At 36.7% G+C, this 27,725-nt stretch overlaps 2 protein-coding genes across 2 annotated transcripts in view; both read right to left on the reverse strand.

Annotated features, from left to right (window-relative positions):
• LOC134822799 (protein ABHD13-like) overlaps positions 1 to 27,725 on the reverse strand; it is a 948,842-nt gene that overhangs the window by 892,614 nt on the left and 28,503 nt on the right. The window lies entirely within an intron of this gene.
• On the reverse strand, positions 2,612 to 27,040 carry LOC134822806 (solute carrier family 35 member E2A-like). Its single transcript, XM_063834069.1, has 4 exons — positions 26,987 to 27,040; positions 4,301 to 4,403; positions 3,913 to 4,052; positions 2,612 to 2,898 (listed from the first exon to the last, which is right to left on the reverse strand). The coding sequence occupies exons 1-4, from the start codon at positions 26,992 to 26,994 to the stop codon at positions 2,700 to 2,702; spliced, it is 450 nt and encodes a 149-aa protein (XP_063690139.1). The 5' UTR covers positions 26,995 to 27,040; the 3' UTR covers positions 2,612 to 2,699.

The following is a 27,725-nucleotide window of genomic DNA, read 5'->3' on the forward strand; positions in this document are numbered from 1 at the left end:
AGTTTGCGCGTCGAAGCGTCGAAGTCCTCCAATTCGTGTGGGTAAACCATGATAACGATATTTATTAATATTATGATCATAACCAATTAGCGTGTCAATGCAATTTAAACCATTTTATGGTCAGTAGATTCTTGTCATCATAAAGTTTGAACAACCACTGGCACTACACATGCACCATCGTCATAATGTAAAGAGATTAGAATTCATACCATGTTATTACTTATTATATCACATTACCTGTACTAAAAGTAAAAGGATTATTGCCATGTGTTTTCGATTATCGTGCGATAACAGTACGACATAACAATTATCGTGCAATAACATTACGACATAACAATAATCGTGCGATATAATAACAAGACGATCTGGCGATTATCGCGTGTTTATTGTCGAGTAGCGCGATAATCGTGCACCGCAAACGATAATCGTCTCGCATGCGATTAACGCACGATAATCGTTGCAAGATTAAAATCTGCGAAATGCAGGCCAATATTTTCCACCGCGACCGTGATAATATCTAATTTTCGCCGCCCGGTATTTATAGCATTTAATATTTAATAATATTACGGTGTTGTTCGCTCGTTCAAATTTCTACAAAAAAACCGAATAGTCGGCAGGAATTGTCTCATACCTCTATCATCTATACTACCCTTGACAGAAAGGAGGCAGTGCAGTGATAATATAACTCGAATTACATACTATAACTCTTATTGACATGAACATGTAATTAGGTCCGTCCGACGTCCGACCTAATAGGTCCGACGGGTCATAACATGTCAAAAACCTATGTTTTGGGTGCTTTACTTGAAGCTAGTGGTCTCCTGAACTCGTATATGAATTTTCATCCAGATAAGACTAACAAGAATTGCGCCCGTTGTTTCGTTTTGGCGGACGCTAGATTTCCATTTCACATTTTCTATAAATTTAAGTATAAGCTCAAATCAGCTCACTTCAATCTTCATGATAATAATATTGATAAATTATGCATTAAATACGGGAAACACTTGATATTCAGTTCAATTGCCGTAGAACTTAACTTGTATCTGTAATTCAAGAAATTATCAGCAAAGGTAAACTATACTCGTGTACACATCAATACACTACGCGTGCCACGTACAAATTGGGCGTATTACCTAATAGAAATATTATACCTTACATGCATCATATACATTAAAACACAGTCGCGCCGCGCATCCATAGATCACAGGCTATCTATACATCACATCTCCGCAAGCAATCCTCGCGCGCGCCCAACTTTTTCGTTGCATGGTAACGGACGGAAGCAAGGAACACGACATATATTTGACCCACCTACTGCAATCCCCAAAATCCACGTTTTTCTGCAAAAACCTCCATTCGTAACCTTTCACTATTGCCTTTTTTCAAAAGGGTGAAAAGGAAAAAATGACTGAGTTATGAGCCAAAACCCATATGCCCATATTTGGACATGTATACCAAATTTGATGCCCATAAATTGGTCAAATATCAATATTTTTGAATGAGACTAACTTTATATGAAAGGTAAACCTAAACTAAATATTCTCTGTGAGTTATAGCTTTATGTCATGAACATGAAATTAGGTCGGACGGATCTAATTACATGTTCAATATTCATGTCAGTAAAATTAAGTTTGTGGTGCACTATTTGCTAAATACTTTTCATATCACAACGTTCTACAGTTGCAGAATTTGGTGGACTTATAGAAGCATGTGATTGGGGCTTGGGCTGCTTATAATTATGCCCAAATAGCTTTATAGTTGCCCCCTTTTTACGATTTAGTTGCATCATGATAATATGTGATAACCCTCATAGTCATAACACACAAATTTATAATTCGAAAACTTGTGGGTTTTGTGTGTGTTGAGGCGCTCGGATTTGGCAATTCCTTGATAGGGGTCGTTCACATATTACGTCATCAATATTTTAGCAATTTTTACCCCCTCCGTAATGAACCCTAATCGAGACCCAACCCCCCCCCCCCTCCTGACAGCAATATTACGTAATCATGGCCTGACCTTCGGCGGTTTACGTAATATGTGAACGACCCCATGGCCATATGAGCAGAGAATCAGGAATTTGAAAGAAACATTATTTACGAGAAACAATAAACCCCAAAATTTGACAAGTCGATTATACTTTAAAGAAATCAAATTAACATTATCATCGAGATGATTAAACAACTCACTTAAGGGTCGTTCACATATTTAGTAATAACTTTTTGGAAAAATAATTGGAAACCCCCTCTCCCCTCGGCTTATTACGTAATATGTGAACGACCCTTAATATTGATATAATTATTGTTACACCCTAAAATTATTGCTTTATCCTAATACACGATTTAAAACTGTACACAGTTAAAATTCTGAATCTTTTATTACCCTGGTGTATTCCAAAATTTGACATTTGCGTTCATCAGTTAAATGGAAACAATAAAACAGTTATTCGAGATATTAGTAACATAATTTATTACCCCTACCATATAAGAAGACTAAAAATCATCAATAAATTAAATAATAAGTATCACATGAAAATCTAGAGCATCGTATCACGATAAGCTTGGGAAAATCAGGGAGCATAAATTACATAATATTAACATAATAATCTACAAGCAACGAATGGCAAGATTGTGATATGAAGAAGATTATAAAAGCCTCAAAACTAATGAAGATATAAAATGCAACTCCACTAGGCGTCATAGTTAAACAACACTTGAATCATTTGGTACAAATACAGCAGTTCTGTGGGCAGGAGGAGATGACTTCTTCTTAGCTTCGTTGTAAAGAAATACACCGGCTATAACGAGCGAAGTACCCACCCAGCTTAGAATGGAAACTTGGTTACCAAACGTCATGACTGAAAGCCATATCAACAGTCCTCTTTTCACTGTATTAGCAACACTGAAAGGAATACTGTTTAGAAAAGATATAGCAACGAATTTTATCAAATTTTTCGGACTGTTTCACCACTATGTATACTATTCCAATTAGTGTTATGCGTAGTGTCGTGTGAGGTCTGCTACGGTAACACGACATCTGTCCGACAGCACTATTTTCGTGTGTTTGAAGTGATATCTCAAATTTGGCACATAGAAATTTATCCAAACTTGCACAATTATTTTGGAAAATGGATGCCGTTAATCTCAAAAATGGTGCCATTTCGTGAACTGAAAATGGTGGCATTGTTTTCTAGGTCCAAAACTGGCTAAGTGACGGCAATTTGGTGATCATGGGTCTTTTGGCCTGGAAAAACACAATTTATTGCACTTAAGCACTTTTGTCAGAAACCGGCAGAGATATTGCTACACGTTGTATACCTCTCTCTTGCACGCGAAGCAGGGGGTTACCTCCGGCAGGGGTTGCAGCGTGTGTCAACAGAGATATAGCGTGCAATATATTTTGTTGCATGCAATATTATCAATATTGCAATCCGCGCGCAAGCAAGCAAGCTAAGCTAGCTAGCTAGTTAGCTTAGGTTTCCCGTGTTTGCGCTACGTAGGTTGTCTTTTAGACGCTTGGTTTCCGCGCTCAGGATATTTGAGCTGCTGACCAAAGCGTCCAAAAAGTAGTACACGTAGGGTTTCACGAATGGAGCCTATTGTATATTGTAATGTTTATATTTAATAAGATATGCTGACTTTAGAAACTTGAGGGGTTTGGATATTCAGATTGAGTTGGTAATACTTTAATTTTTCTGACAATTAAGTGTTCTGTGCCGATTGACAATCTTTTCGATTCTATCGAATTCATATCAAGTCAACAAAATAATCAAATATCTGACGGAGTTAAGAATTCTATTTCAGTCCCTCAAACTGAAAAATGAGCTCGTTCTAAGAAAGAGTAATATTTCAATTCCTTAAAATATCGACTGGCTTACACAAAAAGTATAAAGTAAAACATACACAAAACACAAACCTGTGAGTAACGGGGGATATTAAGTTCATAAGACAGTAAGCTGTGACACTCTGCAGGTGAAATGATATACCGTCCACTAGGAGTAAGGGAACATCGTCCCACCGAGGTAAAGATATCTCAGTTAATGCCCACAGGGGAATCTGATAGGTATGCAGTGTTACATATGTGTTACATACGCGTAACAAGAGTGTAACATATATCAACGCGTTGTAAGAAATTTTCATGCAGCATCCAATATCAGTTTTTCAGAGTAACATGTACTATTTCATATCGTTTAGTGAAGATGGTGCAAAACTCAATAGTCAAAGTTCTTGTAAATGTAAAAATAGTTTAAAATAAAAGTTGTAAATGAGTATTGAGTACATGATATAGTGTATTAATAAGTCACCTGTATACATGTGGCTGATAAACTGGTGTAAAACTGAAGTTCATTAGCACTAACAGTGGTTATGTCATCTGATAACAACTTCTTGCTGTACACATTCTGGATACTGAAAAATGATATATCAACATATTAGCATATCAACATATTAGCATATCAACATATTATCATATCAACATATTATCATAAAATACTGTTATTAACTGTACGTGGAAAGGTACTGTAGATAATTAATGGAATGTTGGAAATGTTGGTTTGTAAACTCTGGAAGTGGCAGCACAAAACACGTCATCTTAAATAATAGCACTAATCCTGTAACATTAATACTAAGTACAAGTGGCAGCACAAAACACGTCATCTTAAATAATAGCACTAATCCTTTAACATTAATACTAAGTACAAGTGGCAGCACAAAACACGTCATCTTAAATAATAGCACTAATCCTTTAACATTAATACTATGTACAAGTGGCAGCACAAAACACGTCATCTTAAATAATAGCACTATTCCTTTAACATTAATACTATGTACAAGTGGCAGCACAAAACACGTCATCTTAAATAACAGCACTATTCCTTTAACATTAATACTATGTACAAGTGGCAGCACAAAACACGTCATCTTAAATAATAGCACTAATCCTTTAACATTAATACTAAGTACAAGTGGCAGCACAAAACACGTCATCTTAAATAATAGCACTAATCCTTTAACATTAATGCTATGTACAAGTGGCAGCACAAAACACGTCATCTTTAATAATAGCACTAATCCTTTAACATTAATACTAAGTACATAGTGTACTACTATATACTAATACTGCAACATACTGCATATTAGCATAATATAATATATAAACTACCTTTAATAAAAAGCAGCTTTTTAGTTTGAATTTGATTGCGGGTGGGGAGGTGGCGCCAGAAAACTTAAATAACTCCATTTAAACACAAAAGTTAATAAGTTATTTGTTAAAGTATTATGCAAATGTGGCCATTGCAAACAACCCACTTTTGAGCTCTCCTCAACTTTTTGAAAGATAAAAACAAAGACAATGTTACAGTGTGCAGTGTGTCACTCATTAACTATAAAAGTTCAATTGTTTGCCTCATTTTTTAAAAACAGTGATTCACAGACAGGAAAATTAGATTGTAGATATTAAATATATATGAGGCTTGATTAGAATGCTGTAGATCGTGTTTGAAGCTTACGTTTTAAAGTATCATAAAATTTGTATTATGTACCATGTATTATACGGGAACGTTCATAATAAAAACTTAATCACATTGTTCAGACCTTAAGGGGACATACACCAAAACCTTTTTTGCCGGGACCCGGGATTTGACTTCATATTATGAAAGTATAGATTACAACTGTAAGATTTGAGGCATTGAAAAAATTTTTTGAGAGTACGCACATTCGAAAAAAAAATTATTTTCTTTTTCGAAAGTTTTGGAAATTTTGAGAAGTCTGTCACTGTAATACCGATATTTCAGTCATTTTAAACGTTGTTTGGCTGATTTTTTAACTGAACATTATTTATAATCCGTACAAGAAGCCCTTCAAAGGATTTTATAATTAAAGAATAGATGACGAAGTTACAGACCAAACAAGGTCGAGAGAAGCAGAATTGAAATTTTTGTAAAAATCAAAGTTGTATATTTTACCATTCACCCAGGTCATAAGATATCGCTTCACAAATTCTTGTGAGTGTAGCTGATGATCATATCCAACATTTTGGAACAGGATTTCTCTCAATTTTGAGTTTTAAGGTATGAAATGTGGCCTCAAACGACTTAGTAAAATTCATCGTAAAAAAGGGCCAAACATGGCAGATTTAAGGCTTAAAATGCCTATAACTCAAAAAGCATCAATTTTTTGAAATAATTTATACAGAATCGTAATCAGCTTGAGAAGACGAATCTTTTAGTACCAAATAGGTTATTTTAGAAGACAAATTGTCTTAAATAATTTTCTAGCTTGAACACAAGGGTCCCCCCTTGTATAAATTTTTTACAAATTGTACACATTTTTTTACAAATTTTGTGTCTTAAACTATTATAAATTTGGTACTAAAAGATTCGTCTTCTCAAGCTGATTACGATTCTGTATAAATTATTTCAAAAAAATTGATGCTTTTTGAGTTATAGGCATTTTAAGCCTTAAATCTGCCATGTTTGGCCCTTTTTTACGATGAATTTTACTAAGTCGTTTGAGGCCACATTTCATACCTTAAAACTCAAAATTGAGAGAAATCCTGTTCCAAAATGTTGAATATGATCATCAGCTACACTCACAAGAATTTTTGAAGCGATATCTTATGACCTGGGTGAATGGTAAAATATACAACTTGATTTTTACAAAAATTTCAATTCTGCTCCTCTCGACCTTGTTTGGTCTGTAACTTCGTCATCTATTCTTTAATTATAAAATCCTTTGAAGGGCTTCTTGTACGGATTGTAAATAATGTTCAGTTAAAAAATCAGCCAAACAACGTTTAAAATGACTGAAATATCGGTATTACAGTGACAGACTTCTCAAAATTTCCAAAACTTTCGAAAAAGAAAATAATTTTTTTTTCGAATGTGCGTACTCTCAAAAAAAATTTTCAATGCCTCAAATCTTACAGTTGTAATCTTTACTTTCATAATATGAAGTCAAATCCCGGGTCCCGGCAAAAAAGGTTTTGGTGTATGTCCCCTTAAGGGGGCAGGGGGGGGGGTCTTTATGAAATTTCTCTCGAAATTGATTTTATAGTTGTTTCTGATAGAGGGGAGTGATATCTATCTGCTGCTTTTGGTCCTATGGAAAAATTTTGTTCCTAGCCGAATTTATTGCCGGTCAAAGGTCAGCGCTCATGTGTAATTGTATTGCGCGAGCGATTTTCAATCGCGCGCCCTGAAAATCGAGTCTAAAAATCTATCTTCTCCTACATTTTTTGAGCAATCACCTTGAAACTTTCAGGATATGTTCTAAGGACCATTTAGAAACTTCTGGTCGATCAGAATTTTGAGATAGGCCTTTTAAAATTTTTTATTCGATTTTGAAAATCTTGGACCTCGTTTTTTGACGATTTTTCCAGGTCCGGGATTTTCAAAATTGAATAAAAAATTTTAAAAGGCCTATCCAAAAATTCTGATCGACCAGAAGTTTCTAAATGGTCCTTAGAACATATCCTGAAAGTTTCAAGGTGATTGCTCAAAAAATGTAGGAGAAAATAGATTTTTAGACTCGATTTTCAGGGCGCGCGATTGAAAATCGCTCGCGCAATACAATTACACATGAGCGCTGACCTTTGACCGGCAATAAATTCGGCTGGGAACAAAATTTTTCTATAGGACCAAAAGCAGCAGATAGATATCACTCCCCTCTATCAGAAACAACTATAAAATCAATTTCGAGAGAAATTTCATAAAGACCCCCCCCCCCCTGCCCCCTTAATCAATTACACTTTAGTAACAACAACTTTACCGCACTGTTCAGACTTAAATTAATTTATTAATTAACAACATTTGTGATATCGCAGAGAATGAGACAACTAATTATCTTTCCACATTATATACTCAATACTCAATACTCGGCTGCCAGACTTTGGGGCCGGAGTGATATGATCCACCATATACGTCATCAAGTAATTAACATGCAAGCTTGAAGCTTGTGGCGTATAATTAGTGATGTGATCCATGGATTGAATATAATTGACCTAGAAATGTGTTAGATCTTGGGTAGAGTTCATATGACAACTCTGTACATAGAAGCTACAAATTGAGACAATGTATTGGCTGGTTATAAAATGTTAAATCGGTTAATAATATAATACTTCAGAATACAACAAATTACTCAATATTATTACCAAAGTATTTCGCAACAGCGAACAAGTACTCAATCTTTGTTGGGTATGTCGTGTAGAAGGAACACGACATACCCAACAACATACCCAGTTTCCGGTCCCAAAGTCTCCCAGTGCAATACTCAATACTCAATACTCCATACTCAATACTCAATACTCAATACTCATTACTCAATACTCAATACTCAATACTCAATACTCAATACTCAATACTCAATACTCAATACTCAATACTCAATACTCAATACTCAATACTCAATACTCAATACTCATCTATTGTACCCATCTGTGCTATAATTAAAACCTACTAATATCATAACGTAATATAATAAGATGCCCATACATTCCTTAAAACGATATATTAAAAGTAAACACGTGGTGTAATGTAACTCTAATATAATATGTTGACTGTTGAGTCGAGTTGGAATTTCCACGCACAGATAATTGACAGTTTGCATTCTGCACGACTGATCTAGGAAACATGGGATTAAGTTACCAAACATTACGAGTCAAACCCTGAGGTCGCCTCATTCTGCCTTAATTAAATAACAAGTATTTAATTAAATAACAAGTTATTAGGATATCATTGTAATAAATAATCATAAAATCCATGAGCAAACAGAGCGTGCAGCAATGAAATAGCATTTGACTAAGGGCCTGTCGTGATATCATGGATCGCTTAGCCTTAGGTTCCACCAGGATCTGGTAGTCGTCATAATTCTGCGGCCTCTATGTATCGTCATCTCGCACAACTCTTTAAGAATCTTGTGAGTTTGGCATGACGTGAAAATTTGCAGCCTTCCAGACATTGATCACCTCAAGATCGGGTGGCAGGGGGCTGACCAGGCCAGAACCCAATTTTGATTGGGTATAAGGTCACGTGATTATGAACCTGAGGTCACGTGGCTATGACGTCATCAGATCTTGCTCTCCGAACTTGAGCTAATATAATGGATCCGGCCTTATATGGAATAATATAGTGTATCGTGTGTAATTGGATCCAATTATAGGAGCTGCGCAATTATTGCTGCATATTGATCAGGTATCACCTTCTGAAACCCAGTAGGCAGCTGGGCCAGAGATTTGAAAATAGAAGGATTTTTTGTTAATGAATATCGAAGCGAAAATCATGTAACCCTATGTTTTCGAGGACGGCGAACACGATAAAACTGGTTATAATTATCATACTCAAGGGGAAATTGCTTATCGGGTGGCACCAGTCTCTCTGCCAAATCTCAGTAATTGTAAACAACGACGCCACTAGTTCTCAGCTAATAATCGGGCTTAAGAAGGAAAGATCTCAACTCTCAAGTTCAGAAGACGAAAGAAATTTATCCATGAATATTTGCATAAAATTAACGAATACCGATTTCAACCAATATCGAAAAGGACTACCAAGGATTGTATCGGGGTTTTTATATCGGTATTTCAAGTCTTCATAGCTGTTTTAGGATGAACTAACGATATTTTAGGATTGTGTTAGGGTTACTTACGGATAGGTTGATCCTCCTGTTATGAGAATGGTCCCCTTCTGTTGTACAATACTCTTTACCTTCTGCCTCAAATTTAAAGTTAACCTACCTTTTACCTAGCATATGTAGTTAATATTACCTTGTATCTTCCAATTAGAGTTAACCTGACGCTTACCTTTTACCTAGCATATTTAGTTAATATTACCTTGTATCTTACAATAAGAGTTAACCTTGCCTTTCACCTAGCATATTTAGTTGATATTACATTGTATCTTATAATTTGAGTATCCATTAACTATGCCTATTTTTGGGTTTTGGTAAAATATTAAACAGTATTGCTCCATGTCTATGAACCATGTAATGGCCACAAACAATACACGATTGCTGATAAAACAACGAAGCTCTGAAAGATGGCCTCAGTAATTATAAAAATACCATACTGTAGTTTTGTTAACGATATTACACTTTTACATTCGTTGCTAAATTGTAGCTCTCTTATCAGCAGTTTTGTGTGCGCGTTGAATTATCTCTCTGGCTTTGTAGATTTGTATACATTGTTTGTACATTTTCTGTACAACGTGTACGATGCCTTTGCCGCTACAGAATGAACACTTGGATATGATAGATGATGCTATGGTTATGAATGGCCAGTTCCTTACGGAGTATGTAAATCAGATACACATGGCAACTAACAGTATTTTTAAGGAGATTAGAAGTAAAATCGGTGCCGAACACAACGATGATGTGCAATTTGACAAACTGAACCAGAGAAGTGTGCCTAGAGAGAAGTTATCAGAATGGCTAGAGACAGTGTGCTGTTTGCTGAACGATTATTGTGGTCCATTGTTACAATCTGCCACAGAAACAGCTGACGACAACAGAGTGTTCAGGAAAGAAAAAATTGAAGATGCGACTAAGATCATAGAACTACAAGAGAAGTTACTCTCGAAGCAAGAAGAAGATATGGCAAAAATCAGTGATCTGCAGGAGAAGTTAGCTTTGAAGAAGGATGACGAGATTGGAACTGTGAAAAGTGCAGCTCAGAAAGAGATTAAGACCTTTTCGTCTCTGTTGAAAAACACGTGCAAAAACGCCCTTGCACCGAAGAAAATCCAAGCTGCAGTGAAAAGGGTTGCCCTAGAAGAAGATCGAAGTAAAAGTCTGATCATCTTTGGGATTCCAGAGACTGAGGAGAACCTGGATGCTAAGGTATCTGGTATTTTGTTGGACCATCTCAACGAAAAACCAAAAATTTTGAGATGTAATAGAGTTGGAAAGGACACGAGTGAACGAGTCAGACCAGTTAAATTCACTTTGTCAAGCTCAGATCAAGCTCGTACCATCTTGAGCAAGACTAAGTTATTAAGACATGTAGAGGGGTTTAGTTCTGTTTACATTACTCCTGATAGATCAGCTGCAGACAGAATAGCCTACAAGAATGTTGTCGTCCAGCTACTCAATAAAAGGACAGCAGAGCCGGACAAAGTTCATGTAATCAGGAACTTTAGAGTCATTAGCTCGGAGAAGGAGCCTTGAGAGTTTTATATTTTCTATAAGTACAATATTATATGTTTTGATTCATTGATTAATTAATTGTTGCTAGGGCCCAATGTTATTGCGGGTGTGGTATTACTGCACACTACCGTGTTTTGGTTACCCCTCTTTCAATACATAATTTGGGTTTCAATATTCTGGGATAGTGAAAATTATGGCTATATCGGTTTTTTCCTTTTATAACTGGGTTTATTTAGAAGCATTCAATTCTGTATAATTATGTATTGTTTGAAAAGTTTTAGAAAAAAAAAATAATAACCTTAAATTAAAGAATGAGCAGATGCCTTCAATGGGTGAGAAATGAATGTTACTGTTAGTGAACTTGAGGTCGGAGGAGCTGTGAGAAATGGCTGAATTTACCGTATTTAGTTTCAACACTCCTCCTTCACTTACTTGTCTCAAGATTTTTTTTTTTTTTTTTTTTTTTAGAGAGGCTGGGCCTGGTTGGCCCACGAGAGGATAGCATATGAATGCTTTGCCTACCTCTGGGGTATGGCAGTCCTGTGGGAGGATGCCAGTGGAATCAAGATGTGTAATCAAGGATGATGGTAAGTGTTGTGGGGTGTGTCATAGATAAACGCTTAAGTGGTGGTTGAGTGTGGAAGAGAGAGGCGAAATAAGACGGCGTTAAAGTAGTCGCTATGTTACACCTGTCTGGTCCAACTCCTCTGGCACCACTAAGCGTTTAGTGTTGTTTGTAAAGTTGACAATGGTGGAGATGTGTTGGTTGTCGAATATGTCATTGACAGAGAGGTAGTAGTCCCGGAAATATTGACCTCTTATTTGGGCAATAGCCGGGCACTGTCCGAGAAAGTGTGAGACAGTCTCCTCTTCGTCGCCGCATTTAGGACAAGCACTTGTGTCTGGTTTGCGAATGGTGTGTAGGTGTTTGTTGAGGCCACAATGTCCCGTGATGAGGTGCACTGCAGTTCTATAATTTTGTCTGTTGTTACTGAGTGTAGTGTTGAGATTTTTGATGATGTTGATGTTTTTATGTCCAAGTGTCAGTTTAGTGTGTCTGGGACCATCAGTAATCCATGATTCTTGATTAAGTTTTGTGACTTTGTCGTTGATCAGGCGTTTGATGTAAGATTGTGGAATTGGGCAATTCAAAGTGGATTCACTGGTCTCAAGATATAGTAGTCTCGTAGTTAAAATGTGCTCAGTGCTACACTGTACTCTTATCGAGGTACATAGATAAGATAATAGTTTCTAAACTATTATTTTATCTATGAAACTCGATAAGAAGTACTATAAAGATATATATATACATAGAGACCCTGGTCATTAGGAAAGTTCGCACGACATGGACCACGTTTTTCCCAATTTAACTTTAGAAGATTGTCACAGCAAGAACTTTTAAGATCTAAGGCATATGATATTTCACATGTCTATAGTTCAACTAATTGAGTTTCGATTAATAAAATTTGTGAAGCATTTAGTCGAGGGCAAATTGAGGCTAACGAGTCATTTTACATTTTGTATTCTAATGACAGCTTCCAAGTATGTAATAAAAGTTTAAACGTGTTCAATCGATTTTTCAGATCGAACTCTTTCAGAATCCGAAGACAAGAGGGAAATCTGTTCGCTAATTGAGGGAAAAATGAGGCTAACAAGTCATTACTTAGAACTGGCCCAGCCGACCCCTCTTTTCCTTCTAATCGAGGGGGAAATGAGGCTAACAAGTCATTACTAAGTTGTGAATTATATTTAAATAATTTAACGTCTATCAAAGTATCCTCTAACCCAGGAATCGACCGGGATTCCCGGTACCGGGATCCGGGATTGGCAATTTTCAGCTATCCCGGTCCCGGTCCCGGTCAAATGCTGATTTATGATCCTGGTCCCGGTCCCGGTTATTTCGGGATTCTTGGTCCCGGTCCCGGTCCCGGTCAATCACTCAAATTTGCCGGGATTTTGACCGGGATCTTTTACATAATTTCATTCACTGTGATTTTAAGTTTTTCCTTTCATTCATTGTGAATTTCATGTTTAAAATTGCTAAACAAGTTTGAGTAATAAATTATGATCATGAATTAACCAGTAATCGACCGGAATTCCCGGTACCGGGAATCCCGGTACCGGGATTGGCAATTTTGAGCTTTCCCTCTTTCCCGGTCCTGGTCCCGGTCAAGTCACATTTTTCATCCCGGTCCCGGTCCCGGTCCCGGTCAAATGCTGATTTATGATCCCGGTCACGGTCCCGGTTAATTCAGGATTCTTGGTCCCGGTCCCGGTCCCGGTCCCGGTCAGGCCTGAAATCATGTCCTGGTCGATTCCTGCTCTAACCTAAAATACATGAGATGGATGTTATAGGTCGAAGGCCGGCCCAGCCGACCCCTTTCTGTCTTCTAATGGAGGGTAAAGTGACCCGCTAACAAATCTTTTCTTATTTTTGAATTATGTTTAACAATAACGTCCTTTAAACTATCCTTTGCCCTGTTATACACTATACATCATATGGATACTTTGATAGGTCGATGGTAGACTCCACCTACCTTTCCTGTCTTTTGATGGAGGGTAAAAAAAGGCTAACTACCAAGGTTTTGTTCATTTCTTGTTCTACTGCTTCTTCGGACTAGCCCTTCAAATTGTTTCTGTCTAACCTGTATTCATGAATAGTCGATGATCATATACTGACCTGACATGAGTTTTGAGAGGTGAGATTGAGGCTAACTCCTGTCACGCTTATTACAATAGTTTTAATGATGAATGCTTTTATTTACTGTATAACTCCACTTTTGACCTATCTGACGGCCACTTATTAATTTCATGATCGCAGGGAGTGCGATTACAAACTAATTGCATTGTTTTGTGAGCATCCGAAAGCATATTCGGTGGGATTACAAAAGTAATTGCACTGCTTTTTTTAGAGCCCTCTCAACAGTTGGTCTACTAGAGGCACTGGTTCAAATATTGATTTAAATCAGTATACATGGGGTAGCATGTATTTATCAGTGCAGTGATTAGAAAAGTTTCCTGAACTTGGAAAAAATGTATAGTTTGATATAATTAAAAATATTTCCTTGCGTTTGAAATGTGTCAAGCGACAAAAAAACTTTTCTTGTAAAACTTTTTCAAACAGTTCCATTTTTATAACACTATAATATAGTTTATAAATCCTAATTTGGCATGATATCAGATCATGTGATATTACATGGCCCCACGGAGAGCATTGCCAGAGCAATTGCCAGAGAGATCCATAGAAGTAAGGGGCCTTTACAGTATACTACTACTCTAGCCAAAAGTTCTACTACTAGCAAAGACTTAAATAAATTACCTGAGGTAGTCTCACGACAATTAGTGCAATGGGCGTTTAACTGCGTACTGCGTAGTGAATCTGTTAGCCTCAATTTTGCATCGAGGAGGGAAGGTAGCCTCAATCCAACCTCACATAAGTATCGATAAAGTCTCAATAACCTTCGGGCTACAATTACAAAGTTTATAGTGGGTCTATTACATGTTCCCGTACATTAAAGTTAAAATGCGGTCGAATTATTTATTAGCCTCATTTGGGCCTCCTACAAGTAGACTCGGCGATTTCTGAAATGTTGAGCTTGAAGAGGATGAATCAATCTTTATTGTTGACATATTAGATAGTCACAATTCCGAACCTACTCGAAAATATACACAAAAGCATACTTTTTAGCCTTATTTCACCCTCTCAAAAGGTGGTTAGCCTCATTTTTACCTCGAATATTTGAAGCTTAGATACCGATTAAGTATAATGCCAAGTAATTTCATGTGCAACATGGATATCAAATAACTTGTGAGGTGTTAACCTGTTTCCGTAAATTAAAGTTAAAATGCGGTCGAATTATTTTTGTATTTATTAGCCTCATTTTGGCCTCCTACAAGTAGACTCGGCGATTTCTAAAATGTTGAGCTTGAAGAGGATACATCAATCTTTATTGTTGACATATTAGATAGTCACAATACCGAACCTACTCGAAAATATACACAAAAGTATACTTGTCAGCCTCATTTCACCCTCTCAAAAAGTGGTTGGCCTCATTTTCACCTCGAATATTTAAAGCTTAGATCTCGATCAAGTATAATCACAATGATTATACTTGCAACTTGGATATCATGAACGTAACACGAGAAAGTTCTTTTAAAAAAGTGATGAGGCTAATTCGTTAGCCTCAATTGTCCCTCGCAGTTAAATCACTCCTACTGAGTCTCATGAGTGAGCTAGGAGGTCGCCGGACATTTCATTTTAAAGCCGTATCGATTTTCTATACGCATACTAAAAATCAAATGCGTAACTAAAACAGAAATGAAATTACAGAAGTTTTAAATTTTCTGTCAAAAAACGAACTTTTAGGGGTGTTTCTAATGACCAGGGTCTAGATAGGAGTATGTTTTATTTTTGATAAGTTTAAACGCTTACAGTTGATACGAATATTTTTCATTTTTTTGACGTTTTTTATTTCAGCAAATGATTTTTAAATCCATTTTTTATACAGTAAGTAAGAATAGCAGTCGTTAAGCAGTAAAAATGTTAAATATGTGTACATGATCCTGGTGTCTAATATCACATATCATCTTCATCAAATGGGTTTTCGTGCATGAAATAGTCCATGCTTAAAGCGATCGTCATCATTTAAAATCGACTATATTTAAATTTACGTTCATGACCGCTTATACGCCCTGTTACAACATGCTTCTCAATTCCCACCAGCACAGAGGTCCCAAAATAGTTCACACACCGAGTTATTAGTCTAGTTATTTCTAGCAACATCTCAATGCTATCTCCAGCTCTATCCCGACCCTGGCAATGACATATGGGGGTTATTCGAGGTATCTTGCATAGCAAACGAAGCGGCATGTGCATTCACAACACAAAAAAGCCACAGTGGATGATGGAAGGTATATTTACACTTGCTTCCTATACCCCCTATAATACCGGGCCTCTTGCGAGAGTAACAAAAGGTGCACAGTTAAACGAAGCCCCTGTGAGAAATCGCATTTCTTGCACAACTGGGTCTAATTATTATAGCGGCAAAGAAGAGGTCCGGTACATTCAGATACCAGGTATAGATTGGCAAGATTGACGGTACAGAGAGGTTTTCATCATTGAAATCAATAAAATGATAGTATACAGCAGGTAAAATCGGTTCGATCTTAAACGGTCCTTTTGTGCTGTTTCTTTATGTGGAATTTGATAAAGCTGTATTGTAATTAGTTATGAAACTCTAATATTGTGTGGTTAACCTTTTTCAGGTTAAGCCCTTTCCGCTTAGCTATTCCTAATTACTAAAATATGCCGAGATTTACTGAACTCCAACTTCAAATATTGATGATTTTAGTATTCCCCAATCTAAAAATGTTCGAAGTTTTTCTGCAAAGAATTTTTATCCACGTTTCATGCAATTCGATCACTTTTGGCGGACAAATTTTTTTTCAAATTTTCGAAATTTTTTCTAGTCTCGAAAAAATTTTTTAAATGAAAAAAGTTTGAAGTTTTTCTAAAACTACATTTCTCAGTGTTTTAAACGATTTTAATCATTTTGAGCCAATACAAATTTTTCACTTTTTTTGGTAATTAACTAATTGGTAATTATCCAATTAGCTGATTGTCCAATGTAAACATTTTTCCTACAAAAGTTTTACTCCTTGATAAGATACACATTCTAGGTTAATTTTCAGCCTTCTACGACGTTCATACTTAAAGATATTTGGCAAACCAGAAAGGTGGTACAAAGGTGGTAAAAAGTGGTGTTTCTGTCGAGATAAAAAATTGGTGACAAGTCTAATTATGTTCGTAGGGGTTCTTACTACCATATTCTGTTGCTAAATCCTTGTGACCATTGAAATCCAACGGAATGCCACTTTTCCCCCTACTATGAGATGCTTATATCTTTATATTATATAATGCTATTGTTTTAGTAACAATAAATAGTAGGTTTTCGTAAAAATAAAATGTAAAAATAACAAGAATTGCGCCCGTTGTTTCGTTTTGGCGGACGCTAGATTTCCATTTCACATTTACTATAAATTTAAGTATAAGCTCCAATCAGCTCACTTCAATCTTCATGATAATAATATTGATAAATTATGCATCAAATACGGGAAACACTTGAAATTCAGTTCAATTGCCGTAGAACTTAACTTGTATCTGTAATTCAAGAAATTATCAGCAAAGGTAAACTATACTCGTGTACACATCAATACACTACGCGTGCCACGTACAAATTGGGCGTATTACCTAATAGTAATATTATACATTACATGCATCATATACATTAAAACACAGTCGTGCCGCGCATTCATAGATCACAGGCTATCTAAACATCACATCTCCGCAAGCAATCCTCGCGCGCGCCCAACTTTTTCGTTGCATGGTAACGAACGGAAGGAAGGAAGGACACACGACATATTTAAACCCACCTATCTCGTTCTGTAGAATTATCTAACATGGATGATTTAGAATTTAACTCTTTCGAATCGAAAGTTAATTAATTTTTTCAGTCCCATGGCATGGACTGGTTTTTATTTTTGACAATGATGATATTCATTATATATAACCTGTAATACTATTCTGTATATAATATCTAATTTCGTTTTCCAAAAAAAAAAAAAACCTATCTCGTTCTCCAAAATCCACGTTTTTCTGCAAAATCGTCCATTCGTAACCTTTCACTATTGCCTTTTTTCAAAAGGGTGAAAAGGAAAAAATTGTACGTTGAACTTAAAACTGTTCTGTATTGCGGTCGGCTGCTGCAATGTAATATATTGAGTATTGAGTATTGAGTCGCTTATATTATATGCTATTGTATAAAAAATGGATTTAAAGATCATTACGTAGCTGGTATAAAAAATGTCAAGGAAATGACAAAAATTCGAATTTTTGATGGTTTTGAATGCCTTCTAGCGTTCATATTAATGTCCGTTCATAATAATGTCCGTTCATTTAATGTCCGTCCAAATAAGGTCCGATAAGGTAGTCTTTGAACTCTCAAAGGAGTCTTACTTGTGGTGCCTCCAAAGTGAACGAAAAGGACTACTCGTTCAATTTCAATCGAACGAAGCCGACTAGTGGTGCCAAATAAGTGAGACATAAGAGAGTTCTGGATTCTGTAAGGTGAAGGTTACATATCTTCGACCTCTTGGCAGCTCCAGGTACAGCAGCATTAACACGATGAGATTCCATTCATTTTCATCTACAGCCTCTGCAGTCTGCACTGTGATCAAGGCAGTGCTTGAAAGATTCCTTCGTACGTTTCCTACCCCTTGTTACTCAGGCGCTAACGGAAATTATCTGTTGGAGTGAGCTGGTAGTCAGAGTCAATAATTTGTAGTTGCATTTACTACCTACGGAACCGATAGCGGTGGAGATAGTCTAGATGTAAGGTGTAATGTAACGTTAACTCTAGATGATAGGTTTAATGTAACGTTAACTCTATATGAAAGGTATAATCTTATAATGTAATGTTAACTCTAGATGAAAGGTATAATGTAACGTTAACTCTAGATGAAAGGTATAATGTAATATTAACTCTAGATGTAAGATATAATGTAATGTTAACTCTAAATGTAAGGCACAAGTTAATGGTAACTCAAATAGTAAAATACAAGGTAATATTAAAACTAAATATGCTAGGTAAAAGGTAAGGTTAACTCTAATTGTAAGATACGAGTTAATATTAACTTAATATGCTAGGTAAAAGGTAAGGTTAACTATAATTGTAAAATACAAGGTAATGATAACTAAATATGCGAGATAAAAGGTTAGGTTAACTCTCAGTGGTCGACCGGGGCCCCGGCCAAAATCACAACCCCCGGCCCTTCCCGGCCCCGGCCAAAATTCGGCAAATCGCCGGGGGTAAACCCCGGCCCCGGCCAATAAATTTAACCCCGGCCCCGGCCAAAAACCATGCATTTGCCGGGGGCACAGCCGGGGATTTCATGAATGATTTTGGCACATTTTTGAAAAAAAAAATCAAACACAATTTAATGGTAATTTTGTAATTAAGAGATTTCAAAGTTGAAAAATTTATTGTCTACGTTGAGTACGTTTAAATATATAGAAAATACAACGTACGGCTTAAATTAGACTACGGCTAGTAACATAAAAACCGTGGTTATTCCTCAGTATGATCAGACTTTTCAATTAATCGTCTCCGAGAAATTTGCGATAAAACATACGTAGAAACTAGTAAGTAAAAATACTGCACTGCAACTAAAACTACGGCTCAACGTAACATACAGAGCCTAGCATTTATGGTAAAATTTTGTGAACCGAGCCATATTTGGATGTGGGATTACTTTTAAATCCCGAGGTCCAGATAAAGTAGCAGCTGAGGGCTATCCTCAGTTCCGAGTTGAGGATTAGAAATTAAGTATGGATCTCAGGATACTGAGGATTATCCTGAGTTGGTTCACAGCACGAAGTTGCGGTTTAATCCTCAAGTCGGTGAGGATAAGCCGCACCTTGAGTTTAATCTTTCCCAATTGCATCACACAAGCCTAAATTATTATCAAATTCATGTTTCAATTTCTGACTTCAGTTTGGTAAACTACCCTACTAAATTTGTGAAGCATTTAGTCGAGGGCAAACTGAGGCTAACGAGTCATTTTACATTTTGTATTCTAATGACAGCTTCCAAGTATGTAATAAAAGTTTAAACGTGTTCAATCGATTCGTCAGATCGAACTCTTTCAGAATCCGAAGAGAAGAGGGAATTTTTTTCGCTAATTGAGGGAAAAATGAGGCTAACAAGTCATTACTTAGTTATGAATTATATTTGAATTATAACGTTTATCAAAGTATCCTCTGACCTAAAATACATGAGTTGGATGCTCTAGGCCGAAGGCTGGCCCAGCGGACCCCTCTTTTCCTTCTAATCGAGGGGGAAATGAGGCTAACAAGTCATTACTACAGTAAGTTGTGAATTATATTTGAATAATAACGTCTATCAAAGTATCCTCTAACCTAAAATACATGAGATGGATGTTGTAGGTCGAAGGCCGGCCCAGCCGACCCCTTTCTGTCTTCTAATGGAGGGTAAAGTGTGGCTAACAAATCTTTTCTAATTTTTGAATAATGTTTAACAATAACGTCCTTTAAACTATTCTTTGCCCGGCCCTGGTATACATTATATGGATACTTTGATAGGTCGATGGTAGACTCCACCTACCTTTTCTGTCTTTTGATGGAGGGTAAAAAAAGGCTAACTAACAAGGTTTTGTTCATTTCTCGTTCTACTGCTTCTTCGGAGTAGCCCTTCAAATTGTTTCTGTCTAACCTGTATTCATGAATAGTCGATGATCATATACTGACCTGACATGAGTTTTGAGAGGTGAGATTGAGGCTAACTCCTGTCACGCTTATTACAATAGTTTTAATGATTAATGCTTTTATTTACTGTATAACTCCACTTTTGACCTATCTGACGGCCACTTATTAATTTCATGATCGCAGGGAGTGCGATTACAAACTAATTACATTGTTTTGTGAGCATCCGAAAGCATATTCGGTGGGATTACAAAAGTAGTTGCACTGCTTTTTATAGAGCCCTCTCTACAGTTGTTCTACTAGAGGCACTGGTTCAAATACTGATTTAAATCAGTATACATGGGGTAGCATGTATTTATTAGTGCAGTAATTTGAAAAGTTTCCTGAACCTGGAAAAAATGTATAGTTTGATATAATTAAAAATATTTCCTTGCGTTTGAAATGTGTCAAGCGAAATAAATACTTTCCTTGTAAAATTTTTTCAAACAGTTCCATTTTTATAACACTTTATAGTTTATAAAGCCTAATTTGGCATGATATCAGATCGTGTGATATAACATGGCCCCACGGAGAGCATTGCCAGAGCAATTGCCAGAGAGCTCCATAGAAGTAAGGGGCCTTTACAGTATACTACTACTCTAGCCAACAGTTCTACTACTAGCAAAGACTTAAATTATTTCCTGAGGTAGTCTCAAGACAATTAGTGCAATGGGCGTTTAACTGCGTAGTTAATCTGTTAGCCTCAATTTTGCCTCGAGGAGGGAAGGTAGCCTCAATCCAACCTCACATAAGTATCGATAAAGTCTCAATAACCTTCGGGCTACAATTACAAGTTTTATAGTGGGTCTATTACATGTTCCCGTACATTAAAGTTAAAATGCGGTCGAATTATTTATTAGCCTCATTTTGGCCTCCTACAAGTAGACTCGGCGATTTCTGAAATGTTGAGCTTGAAGAGGATAATTCAATCTTTATTGTTGGCATATTAGATAGTCACAATTTCGAACCTACTAGAAAATATACACAAAAGCATACTTTTTAGCCTCATTTCACCCTCTCAAAAGGTGGTTAGCCTCATTTTCAGCTCGAATATTTGAAGCTTAGATACCGATTAAGTATAATGCCAAGTAATTTCATGTGCAACATGGATATCAAATAACTTGTGAGGTGTCAACCTGTTTCCGTAAATTAAAGTTAAAATGCGGTCGAATTGTTTTTTTATTTATTGGCCTCATTTTGGCCTCCTACAAGTAGACTCGGCGATTTCTAAAATGTTGAGCTTGAAGAGGATACATCAATCTTTATTGTTGACATATTAGATAGTCACAATACCGAACCTACTCGAAAATATACACAAAAGTATACTTGTCAGCCTCATTTCACCCTCTCAAAAAGTGGTTAGCCTCATTTTCACCTCGAATATTTAAAGCTTAGATCTCGATCAAGTATAATCACAATGATTATACTTGCAACTTGGATATCATGAACGTAACACGAGAAAGTTATTTTTAAAAGTGATGAGGCTTATTCCAACCAAACAGATGGGAACACTGACTCAAGCAATTGTAATCTCATCGCTTGACTACTGCAATGCGCTTTACTATGGTTGTAGTCAAGCCTCAATTGCGCAGCTGCAGAACATTCAAAACCGAGCATGCCGTCTAGTTTATGGATTAAAGAAGAGAGACTCAGTCGAGGAGAAGCTCATATCCCTTCATTGGCTCAAGGTGAAGGAGAGGATTGAGTTTAAGTTATGTTTACTGATTTTCAAAGCAGTCAATGGTGTTGCTCCTGCCATGCATATCTGTGTGATCTATTAACATTTGTTAGTTCGAGTAGCAGAAGAACTTCCTCCTTACACCTACCTGTTGGATCTACAAGATCTCACCCAAGAGCGTTTCAGACTGTTGATCCGAAAATCTGGAACCAACTACCAATTGAAATTAAGACTTGTTCTGATGTTGATCTGTTCAAAAGATTATTAAAAACTCACCTGTACAAGAATAGTTATGGCATGAGCGATTAATTGACAGTATAACTTTATGTTATTTGCTTAAACTGTTTAGGATGCAACCTAATGTCATGATATTTTTGAACTTATTAGCAATTAGACTGTTAGCTCGCTTCATAAGCATGTCATCTTCGTTCCAAAACTTTTTATGACCTATGCATACACTCCTTGATAGTTATATTATCTTGACCTAGTATCTTTGTTTCACACAATAGAGCATAAGTTTTGTGGTTTATCCACTGGGCTTAGATTTTGTGTTTAAGCTACCAAATTTTATTATTATTATTTATTCGTTAGCCTCAATTGTCCCTCGCAGTTAAATCATTCCTACTGAGTCTCGTGAGTGAGCTAGGAGGTCGCCGGACATTTCATTTTAAAGCCGTATCGATTTTCTATACTCATACTAAAAATCAAATGCGTAACTAAAACAGAAATGAAATTACAGAAGTTTTAAATTTTCTGTCAAAAAAAGAACTTTTAGGGGTGTTTCTAATGACCAGGGTCTACTATAGGAGTATGTTTTATTTTTGATATAAAAGTAAATTGCAATATTCTGCACCTCTAAGAGAAATAAAACTCAATATTTAATGCAGCTTTTTAAACCTAATATAGTCATTAAACGAACAAACACATTTCTTTAAGACAATTATCATTAACATCCTTGGAATCAGCTGATCTGTGATCGTCTTCTAAAATCCTGGGGTTCAGCTGATCGTCTTCCAAAATCCTGGGGGTCACTCATCACTGGAATCAGCTGATCGTTTTCCCCATGCCGATTTCCCCGACGATTGCCCCAGTAACTGGGGATCAGCTGATCGTTTTCCAACCCCCATCCCATGCAACCCCCATCCAAGCCTTCTCGGTCTATGAGGATGACACTGAGTCAGAGCGATCAGTCCTAGCACTAGTAGAAAACAGAATACTTTCGTCATTGCTGCGGGTCTGGTGGTTTTTTTAGATTAAAACAATAGGATACGAATATGACAATACATAAATAGTTCAACGTTTTTTACAAATATCAATTATCAATCGATATCAGATAAAAATAAGATTTAAAAAAAGTGAATACGGAGTTAGGTGAGACTGAAACCTGGTAAAAGGAACAGAACTGAACGTTAAGCCCTGATAAAGCAAATACCACCGTGTTCTAAGGAGAAATCAGTCGTATCAGAAGTCATTTAAAAGGTACATCAAAATATTCTATCCTATTATCTTACTATCTTACTATATATAAAGCGGGACGATATATATATTATATATAATGCTATTGTTTTAGTAACAACAAATAATATATTAGGTTTTCGTAACAATAAAATGTAACAATAAAATGTAAAAATAAAAATTGTACGTTAACCTTAAAACTGTTCTGTATTGCGGTCGGCTGCTGCAATGTAATATATTGAGTATTGAGTATTGAGATGCTTATATTATATGATATTGTTTTAGTAACAATAAATAGTAGGTTTTCGTAAAGATAAAAATATGTAAAAATAAAAATTGTACGTTAAACTTAAAACTGTTCTGTATTGCGGTCGGCTGCTGCAATGTAATATATTGAGTTTTGAGTATTGAGTCGCTTATATTATATGCTATTGTATAAAAAATGGATTTAAAGACCTGGTATAAAAAAATGTCAAGGAAATGAAAAAAATTCGGATTTTTGATGGTTTTGAATGCCTTCTAGCGTTCATATTAAATGTCCGTTCATAATAATGTCCGTTCATTTAATGTCCGTCCAAATAAGGTCCGGTAAGGTAGTCTTTGAACTCGCAAAGGAGTCTTTCTTGTGGTGCCTCCAAAGTGAACGAAAAGGACTAATCGTTCAATTTCAATCGAGCGAAGCCGACTAGTGGTGCCAAATAAGTGAGACATAAGAGAGTTCTGGATTCTGTAAGGTGAAGGTTACATATCTTCGACCTCTTGGCAGCTCCAGGTACAGCAGCATTAACACAATGAGATTCCATTCATTTTGATCTACAGCCTCTGCACTGTGATCAAGGCAGTGCTTGAAAGATTCCTTCGTACGTTTCCTACCCCTTGTTACTCAGGCGCTAACGGAAATTATCTGTTGGAGTGAGCTGGTAGTCAGAGTCAATAATTTGTAGTTGCATTTACTACCTACGGAACCGATAGCGGTGGAGATAGTCTAGATGTAAGGTGTGATGTAAATTGTAACGTTAACTCTAGATGATAGGTTTAATGTAACGTTAACTCTATATGAGAGGTATAATCTTATAATGTAATGTTAACTCTAGATGAAAGGTATAATGTAACGTTAACTCTAGATGAAAGGTATAATGTAATATTAACTCTAGATGTAAGGTATAATGTAATGTTAACTCTAAATGTAAGGCACAAGTTAATGGTAACTCAAATAGTAAAATACAAGGTAATATTAAAACTAAATATGTTAGGTAAAAGGTAAGGTTAACTCTAATTGTAAGATACGAGGTAATATTAACTAAATATGCTAGGTAAAAGGTAAGGTTAACTATAATTGTAAAATACAAGGTAATGTTAACTAAATATGCGAGGTAAAAGGTTAGTTTAACTCTCAGTGGTCGACCGGGGCCCCGGCCAAAATCACAACCCCCGGCCCTTCCCGGCCCCGGCCAAAATTCGGCAAATCGCCGGGGGTAAACCCCGGCCCCGGCCAATAAATTTAACCCCGGCCCCGGCCAAAAACCATGCATTTGCCGGGGGCACAGCCGGGGATTTCATGAATGATTTTGGCACATTTTTGAAAAAAAAATCAAACACAATTTAATGGTAATTTTGTAATTAAGAGATTTCAAAGTTGAAAAATTTATTGTCTACGTTGAGTACGTTTAAATATATAGAAAATACAACGTACGGCTTAAATTAGACTACGGCTAGTAACATAAAAACCGTGGTTATTCCTCAGTATGATCAGACTTTTCAATTAATCGTCTCCGAGAAATTTGCGATAAAACATACGTAGAAACTAGAAAGTAAAAATACTGCACTGCAGCTAAAACTACGGCTCAACGTAAACTACAGAGCCTAACATTTATGGTAAATTTTTGTGAACCGAGCCATATTTGGATGTGGGATTACTTTTAAATCCCGAGGTTCAGATAAAGTAGCAGCTGAGGGTTATCCTCAGTTCCGAGTTGAGGATTAGAAATTAAGTATGGATCTCAGGATAATGAGGATTATCCTGAGTTGGTTCACAGCACGAAGTTGCGGTTTAATCATCAAGTCGGTGAGGATAAGCCGCACCTTGAGTTTCATCTTTCCCAATTGCATCACACAAGCCTAAATTATTATCACTTTCATGTATCAATTTCTGACTTCAGTTTGGTAAACTACCCCCGGCCCCGGCCCCGGCAAAATGGAAGATTTCCCGGCCCCGGCCAATTGTCAGTGGTCAGCCCCAGCCCCGGCTATATTGGGGCTCCCTGGCCCCGGCCCCGGTCAGAATCTTGCCCCCGGTCGACCACTATAATTACTGAGGCTATCTTTCAGAGCTTCGTTGTTTTATTAGCAATCGTGTATTTTTTGTGGTCATTACATGGTTCATAGACATGGAGCAATACTGTTTAATATTTTACCAAATCCCAAAAATAGGCATAGTTAATGGATACTCAAATTATAAGATGTAACAATGTAATATCAACTAAATATGCTAGGTAAAAGGTAAAGTTAACTCTTATTGTAAGATACAAGGTAATATTAACTAAATATGCTAGGTAAAAGGTAAGCGTCAAGTTAACTCTAATTGTAAGATACAAGGTAATATTAACTACATATGCTAGGTAAAAGGTAAGGTTAACTTTAAATTTGAGGCAGAAGTTAAAGAGTAGTGTACAACGGGAGGGGACCATTCTCATAACAGGAGGGTCAACCTATCTGTAAGTAGCCCTAACACAATCCTAAAATACCGTTAGTTCATCCTAAAACCGCTATGAGGACTTGAAATACCGATATAGAAATCCCGATACAATCCTTGGTAGTCCTTTTTGATATTGGTTGAAATCTGTATTCGTTAATTTTATGCAAATATTTGGATAAATTTCTTTCGTCTTCTGAACTTGAGATCTTTCCTTCATAAGCCCGATTATAAGCTGAGAACTAGTGGCGTCGTTGAGAGACTGGTGCCACCCGATAAACCGCTCAGGCGCTTAGCTTATAATAACAATCATGCATTTTAAAGCAATTTCCCCTTGAGTATGATAATTATAACCAGTTTTATCGTGTTCGCCGTCCTCGAAAACATAGGGTTACATGATTTTCGCTTCGATGTTCATTAACAAAATTCCCTCTATTTTCAAATCTCTGGCCCAGCTGCCTGCTGGGTTTCAGAAGGTGATACCTGATCAATATTGAGCAATAATTGCGCAGCTCCTACAATGGGATCCAATTACACACGATACACTATATTATTCCATTATATAAGGCCTGATCGAGTAGCTCAAGTTCGGAGAGCAAGATCTGGTGATCTTACCAGTTGAAATCTAATCAATTCAAATATCTGCTTGCTTGGTACTCATGGTCGATACAATCAAAGCCCAACCAAATTCTTGATCAGACTGATTCACCTACATGTGCATACGCCATCTGGGAGCCGTCAGTTGAGCTTGCTCTCTGACTCGTGGGTTGAAAACATCGTGTACAGTACTTCGTGAGTAGTACTGCAGTACTTTACAACGATAATCCGCCTCCCCAACCTAAAAATCTTGGACTTAGAAATCAAGGTCCAAGATTTTTAAAATCGAATTAAAAATCTTTAAAGGCCTATCTCAAATTTCTGGCTCTAGAGTTCTCTTCTAACTGATCCTAAGAACATATCCTGAAAGGTTCAGGGTGATTGCTCAATAAATGTAGGAGAAGATAGATTTTTAGACTCGATTTTCAGAACACGCAATTGAAAATCGCTTGCGCAATACAATTACACATAAGCGCTGACCGGCGATAATTTCGGCTAGGAACACTATTTTTCTATGGGACCAAAAGCAGCTGATAGATATCACTCCCCTTTATCAAAAACAACTATAAAGTCGATTTCGAGAGAATTTCGATGAAGACCCCCCCCCCCCGCCCCCCGGCCCCCTTAAGATCTGGTGATGTCACAGCCACGTGACCTCAGGTTCATAATCAGGTGATCTTATACCCAATTGGGTTTTGGCCTGGTCAGCCCCCTGTCACCCGATCTTGAGGTGACGTACGACACCTCGTTGACCCAATCAATGTCTGGAAGGCTGCAAATTTTCACGTCTTGCCAAACTCACAAGATTCTTAAAGAGTTGTGCGAGATGATGATACGTAGAGGCCGCAGAACTAT

This window comes from Bolinopsis microptera, chromosome 11, assembly GCF_026151205.1.
Source record: "Bolinopsis microptera isolate Bmic1 chromosome 11, MBARI_Bmic_1.0, whole genome shotgun sequence".
Lineage (NCBI taxonomy): Eukaryota > Metazoa > Ctenophora > Tentaculata > Lobata > Bolinopsidae > Bolinopsis > Bolinopsis microptera.